Raw genomic sequence first — 6361 nt, forward strand, 5'->3', positions numbered from 1 at the left:
ACGAGGACACTATAGGGCCATAGCAAATGGCAAGGAGAGCCCCAGTGCAGTGCGAGGCTTGTGGGAGGCCAAGCAGGTTGCAGGAGCATCTACGAGGGCCTTGCCCTTTCCCTTAGCTGAATCAAAAGACATTTCTGTTACTTGAGAATAAGATGCCATCGAGGGCTGACTTGTGCTCGTCCTACTAGGATAGGGCTAGAGCATTCTGGGAGGGTGGGAGGCATGGGTCCCTTAGGGTGCCACATGGCCACAGGGAGGTCCCCAGGGCGGGGGGTGTGCAGTCACATTAGGAGGTCCGCACCTCCACCCTAGCTGTGTCGTGTCATCCATTGTGTTTCCTCACACCACGGCCACCCCCACAGGCACGAGAAAGGCCAGGACCGACTCGCAGAGGAGGCAGGAGACCTCTGGAGTCAGGGTGGTTTCCCTGGTGCTGGTGCAGCCGAACCGTGCTCACCGATGGCAGTGCCCGCTGCCGCAACACGGTGCCTGGGGCCCAGCCGCATGTTTGCAGCTGCTGTCTGCGGTCAGGAACTCACACGACACCCATGGGGACAAACGACTTTTTACTTAGACTTGAGTTACAAAGGCAAATTTTACCAGGAAAGAAAGAAGACACACTTTGTACTTGTACCTACTCCCATGGTAAATACAGTGGTGTAATGGAGTAAGCAGAGCTAAACCACCAGTAAACTAAAAAATACATATAACTAAGTGCTGAGATTGGATCTTTTAATAGAGCTTTTCCTTTAAAAAACCCCTCCAGTTCCATAATGTTGCTCAGCTAAAATGAGCAGATGCTCTCCCATTTTTAAGATTATTTTCAAATAATTGGTTGGGTTTTTTTTTCAACTTTTGCCAAAAACTTGTTTTTTTTCAATAGGTGTAAGCAACAAGGGAATTACTGTAAATCACATAGTAAGGATGCTTTCCCCACAGGTACTACAGGCCTCTAACACCTCATTACCTTGTCCCTGAATCCCAGCTGGGTTATAGTTGAAATTTATTTGGCAGACATTGAAAAGTATTAAAAGTATTTATTAAAAAAAAAAAAAAAGAAAAAAGAAAAAGGAAGGGGGATGATCAATCCCTGTGGCTCGAGAGCTTGCAGAATACGGCTGCATTTTCCTAACAATCATTTTATAATGTTCTACCATTATTCTCATCATCCCCAAATCAAAGGAATTAATTTTTTAAGTCCTTCTACGATACAGCAAATTCAGAGGCAGGAAAAAAACCCAACCAAAACAAAAAAACCCACCAAACAAAAACACAAGGCAAGACCTTTATCCCATTATAGACCTCTTAGATTTCAGTGGAAATCCAGTTCTGACGTATCTCCGTTTCAGATGATCTGGACCATAAAGATCTTTCTTGGGTTTGATAAGTAATTCTTGTTATTGGGTTGGACCGCACATGCACCAACACTAAAATATGTTTAAATACAGTCTAGACACCAGCAGGTTGAAATAAATATTTGCTTCCAAGAGGAAAGCAGAAATTGCAGAAAAATTATCCTCAGGGATGTAGCCATTTCAAATACTACAGTGTCTTTCATGAGAAAAGATTTAAGCTGAAATAACTAGCTCAGTGTAGATCAGAGGTAAAGCAGTTCAATTAAACTCAGTAATCCGAACAAACACAAGTGACCTATGAATAACTTGAAATTTGCAATTAAGAGATATGTCCCTTTTTAAAAAAATAAAAATGTTAAGAAAAAAACTGGGGGGAGAGCTGGAACAACCGATGAATTTAAAGGTCAGATTTTTTTTTTTTTTAGTCTCTCTCCATTCTTATTGGATATAGCAGAACAGCCAGCACCACCACCATGGTGAAAAAAGAAACAAAGTAGTAAAAGAAATGGGAACTTGAGTATAGCTAGAAAAAATTAACTTTTTAAAAGCTAACCTATTTAAGATAATCTTCCTTTGACAAGTCTGCAGGTAGAGCCTAACATTTATTGCATCAGATACAGATATATAGAACATTGCTCTAAACTGGAAAAAAAAGTTATTTTTACATTTCAAATGCTTTGCAAGCAACATTAAAAGTTAACACGTCTCAAGAAATTTTTTAAGTTTCCCTCCCCTTCCCCAAAAGGCTTCTTTTCATCTGTAAGCACTAGTAAATACATTCCACAGTCCCTCTATTTAAGGAGCCGTCTGTAAATTATTACAGTGTGATAAACAGAAACAAATCAAGAAAAATGAGACACTACAGCTGTTCTATGTGGCTATAGTACATAATCACGAATAAGTCAGCAACCACTTATGACGCTTACCGATTCCCCAGACTGTAGTAGTTCTATCTCGGGAATTGGCCGCCGCCACCACCGCAAGCTCACCAACAAATGGGTAACCTGGACCTTGACCATTTTTTATTTTGGTCATTACTGTTAGAGAATAATTGGAGTCCAAATACAGTCTGCAACCCTCTTTTGCTTTCAGGAAGAGGCAAACCGACCGCTGTACAGTGCCAGCTTTCTCTTCGCACAGGCAACAAGAATTCAAGCCTTGTGAAGCACGCAGTTAGGCAAATAAAGCCTCCAGATGCCCTAAGGATACTCTAATATTAGTTTAATCCCCAGCGCCATGTAAAAACATATTCTAAATTAAATGCTTTTCAGGGGACCTTCAAGGTTGAAGATAAAGATCATAAATAAATGAGAAACCAACTCCCTGCAGACTCAGTCAGGGTTGTCAATTCACAAGAGGTTCTTAGTCCTCCTTCATAATACATTTGATATATTTTAGCACAGCATGGGCATATACTGATACATAGCTACGTCATCGAAAGTTCTATGTGCAGGTTTCTATTCGTCTCCCCTTTCACAGGCTTGCTGGCAGAGGTTGGTTACTTCCCATAAAATTTCTTATTCAGAAGAAAGATCAGAAGGTTGACATTCACTTTTGCTCTGTCAAACAACTTCATGACTGCAACGCCTTCATACTGCAGCTGCAAGAGATCCTGCCAAAGAGAATACCTTTGTAAGCAAGGAATCCTCAAGACCTTATAGAGAATATACAAGACCCTGTGGTACAGCAGGTTTTTGAGGAATATCTATCACAAAGTACATGGCATAAGACAGAAAAATGAGAGACTCGTTAAAGATCCGCTCGTACTGCATGAAAAATAAAGTCGCTCTAAGGCATTTAAGATCTTAATTTTTTTAATCTGTTTATTAAAAAAAAAAGACGAAAAAGGGCAGAAATAGAAGACCATTCTAAAAGCCAAATTTCAGATCTAGCCATCTCCCGGCTTTTCATTTGCACAGTAGCCATAAAATTGTTGTTGTAATGTTTAGAAAGGGTCTCCTATGTGCCTAACTATATTATGTACCCATGAAACATTACCACATTCCACAGCGTCACTTTCTAAAAATCTTAGTTGCCACAGGTCTCAGTGAGGTGGTTTAGAGCACTGCAATCTAGGGCAGAGAACGAATCGGCATCTCTCTTAGGACTATGTACACGATGCCGATTCAGTCTCTCGGGCATTTACGCAGGCAGTATTTCTAGTGACACTTTGCTCTTGTCAGCGATGCACCCGACAGAGCAACAGGACTCCCCGCACCGATTTATCTCAGCAATGAACGTCTTTCAGCAAGCCCGCTCTTGAACAATACATATTGGAGAAGGCGTTCAGGTACTGCTACTGCAGGGGAACGTTGTGTGTTCCAAAATCCGCATCTGGCTCCTGCAGCTGTCCAGCCTGGGTGACACTGGAGTAAACAATCAAAGCTATTTCTGCTGCTTTCTGTAAAAATTTTGGCAATGGCAATGCAAGTCTTTTTAACTGATGCCACTGTTAATGCTATACTTGGATGACCAATGGCAGCTCTCTCGTTGCTGTCCTCTCAGAACATCTGCTTTTTCTGCAATGCAGTGCTACAAAGGCATAGTGGTATAGCAACACATGTGCCTGAGGAGTGACCGACCTTGGGTAGCCCCATGAACCAAGATGTTCATGACCAGCTCCGACGGATTAGGACTGGAATAAAGGAGGGGAGTCCTCAGAGCACACGAACAGCATGCGCGAGGCAGCTGTCCCTCCCAGCAGCCAGTTAGGTGGCATAGACTTATCGCAATGCAAGGTGCTCAGGCACACAATCTGCTTCGAGACCCCTGAGGCATCCGCAATTAACAAACCTAACGACGCCCAAGTTGGGTGCATGGTGGGCAGGGACAGAAGTGGAAGAAGGGGACAGAGACACCAGGTGTAACAGTACCAGCATGGGAGGAAGCACAGGGAACCATTTTGGAAAAGGTCAGTCAGTATGCCTGTTCCCGTAGCCTGGACTAAGTAAAAGTTGAGGACTCTTAAGAACTGTACGGCTAAAGAAACCGATAAGTGTAGGGTGGGAGAAAGAACACCAATATGTGATGACCGGCTGAAGCCACCACACCCAAGCCCAGCTGACCGCTGCCACAGACTCCCGATCTCTCTGCTGTAGCAGGAAGTTGATGAAAATGCATGCGTTTGTTTTGTGTGTGTACGTGTAGGTGTAACTAAGAACACAGACTGACATCAGGCTTTCATTAGTAAAGAAACAAAGTAGCTGGATCCCCCATTTGCATTGCATCTGTTTTGCCTGCAACAAATGGGTTGTTTTTGAGATCATTTTTCAGACTGTTCAGGTAGAAAACATGTCATTATTATTTTGATGAAGAGTCTGGCAAGCAGAACTTATACGCCACTATTAAATAGGACAGTTCTTACCTGATAATGTAACATAAAGGTTTCCATCTGTACCCCCATGAATTTTGCTTTTACCTCGAAATCTCCTACTTCTTCTGTTGGACTGATTTCAAATATCACGTTTTTAAACCTATGAAATTTGAGAAATGAAAAACCACAGTTCATTACTGAACACGTAATTCCTACTGAAACAGGGAGAGAATACATGAGATGAAATCCAAAGATAGATTTCTAAGAATTCTATTCTTAACTCTTTATTCTATATTCCCATTTGGGATGAGACCGTAAAAGCTGACCAGACTCAATACAACAATGAATGGAAGCCTGACAGATTCTACGTCCGGTAGATCACACCTTCACACAAGCGTAGTAGGAAATACGGTAATTTAGCCCGTGCAGTCTAAACAGTCTACTTTAGTGCTGCACATCCATGCTTCATTTAGCGCACAAAGTACAAAATATGATTCAGGGTTGAAAAAAAACATTCTAGTAACAGGCAGCTTCTCTATATTCCACAGAAGATATACCAAGCTCTCAAGGCTAGCAAACTGCAGCTGGACAAACTCAAGCTAGCATTAAGTTGATTTTTCAGCAATGAGAGCTATTAACCATAGTAGCAATTCACCCGAGGAGGTACCCTTCCACGACCGTAGGGGTGACAGGGAAGGGGTGGGTGGGAAGAGGATGTCATGTTTAAATCCCGTTACACTTCTCAATCAAAGACCTGTTTTGCTTCAACCAGAAAAAGAGAGAACTGAAAAGTGATCACTATGCAAGGTTTCTTGGCCCTAGGGATGCCAGCCTAGATCGCCAAAACAGTTTCTTCAGCTTTACTAGCTAAGTCTACCAACAATGCTAAATTCCAAGAACAAAACCACAAGACAATCTGTCACAATCTCAAACAAATCTCAGAGCTTCTGTTCCTCAATTGCCAGCACCTAAACTAGTTTGAAGAAAGAGACAAGAATTCAACATACCTGTTTTCCTCTAACAAGGTTATTTAGCTCTAAGAGTTTTAAAAAGATACTCACTGGTTACCTTGGAGGTCCTCAATCTCTAAAAGCACTCCCTTCTCGTGAAGTCGAGCTGCTGTGTATTTTAGAGAAATCTTTTTACTGTTTTTGCCTTTCATCTCCCGAGGTTTCTTAGAGACTCTGAAAAAAAAAACCACAAACAACCCAAAAAAATCCCAACCCAACCAACAAACATGATGATCAGTCAAATGAGCAAAGATATTTTGGACAGCAAACATTTAATCTTATTTGGATGAGGGGACAGAACCAGTACAGCTAATCAGCTCTGACTAATGCAGCTGACAGATGATGTATTTCTGTGAGTTTACCTACAAAGCACTTGTTAGCTCAGATCAGATCTTTGATTTTCTACTATTTACCAATAACTCTTACACTACAGGAGAAGGAAAAAAAAGAAGCCAACAAAAAAACCCTCAAAACATAAGCACATGGTACTTCGTAGAAAGCAGTACCATCTATCATTAGTTAAGAGGGGATCTGGTGACAACAAACATGGAGAAGGCTGAGATTACTCGACAACTTTCTTGCCTCAGTTTTCAATGGCAGTTGCTCTTCCCACATCTCACTGGGGAGGAAGACACTTCCCTTCCCCTCCCCCCCCCCCGCAAATACGCACTCTCGTACACTAG

At 42.0% G+C, this 6361-nt stretch overlaps 1 protein-coding gene across 1 annotated transcript in view; it reads right to left on the reverse strand.

Annotated features, from left to right (window-relative positions):
- Positions 1-2583: 2583 nt before the first annotated feature.
- The window catches only part of IQGAP1 (IQ motif containing GTPase activating protein 1), a 71894-nt gene continuing 68116 nt past the window's right edge, over positions 2584-6361 (reverse strand). Inside the window, exons 35-37 of the mRNA XM_009321591.1 lie at positions 5730-5852; positions 4720-4828; positions 2584-2967 (exon numbers count right to left, since the gene is read on the reverse strand). Of these exons, the coding sequence (XP_009319866.1) occupies positions 2854-2967; positions 4720-4828; positions 5730-5852 (346 nt within the window). The 3' untranslated portion in view covers positions 2584-2853. The remainder of the gene's footprint in view (positions 2968-4719; positions 4829-5729; positions 5853-6361) is intronic.

This window comes from Pygoscelis adeliae, unplaced genomic scaffold (assembly GCF_000699105.1).
Source record: "Pygoscelis adeliae isolate BGI_AS28 unplaced genomic scaffold, ASM69910v1 Scaffold183, whole genome shotgun sequence".
Classification (NCBI taxonomy): domain Eukaryota; kingdom Metazoa; phylum Chordata; class Aves; order Sphenisciformes; family Spheniscidae; genus Pygoscelis; species Pygoscelis adeliae.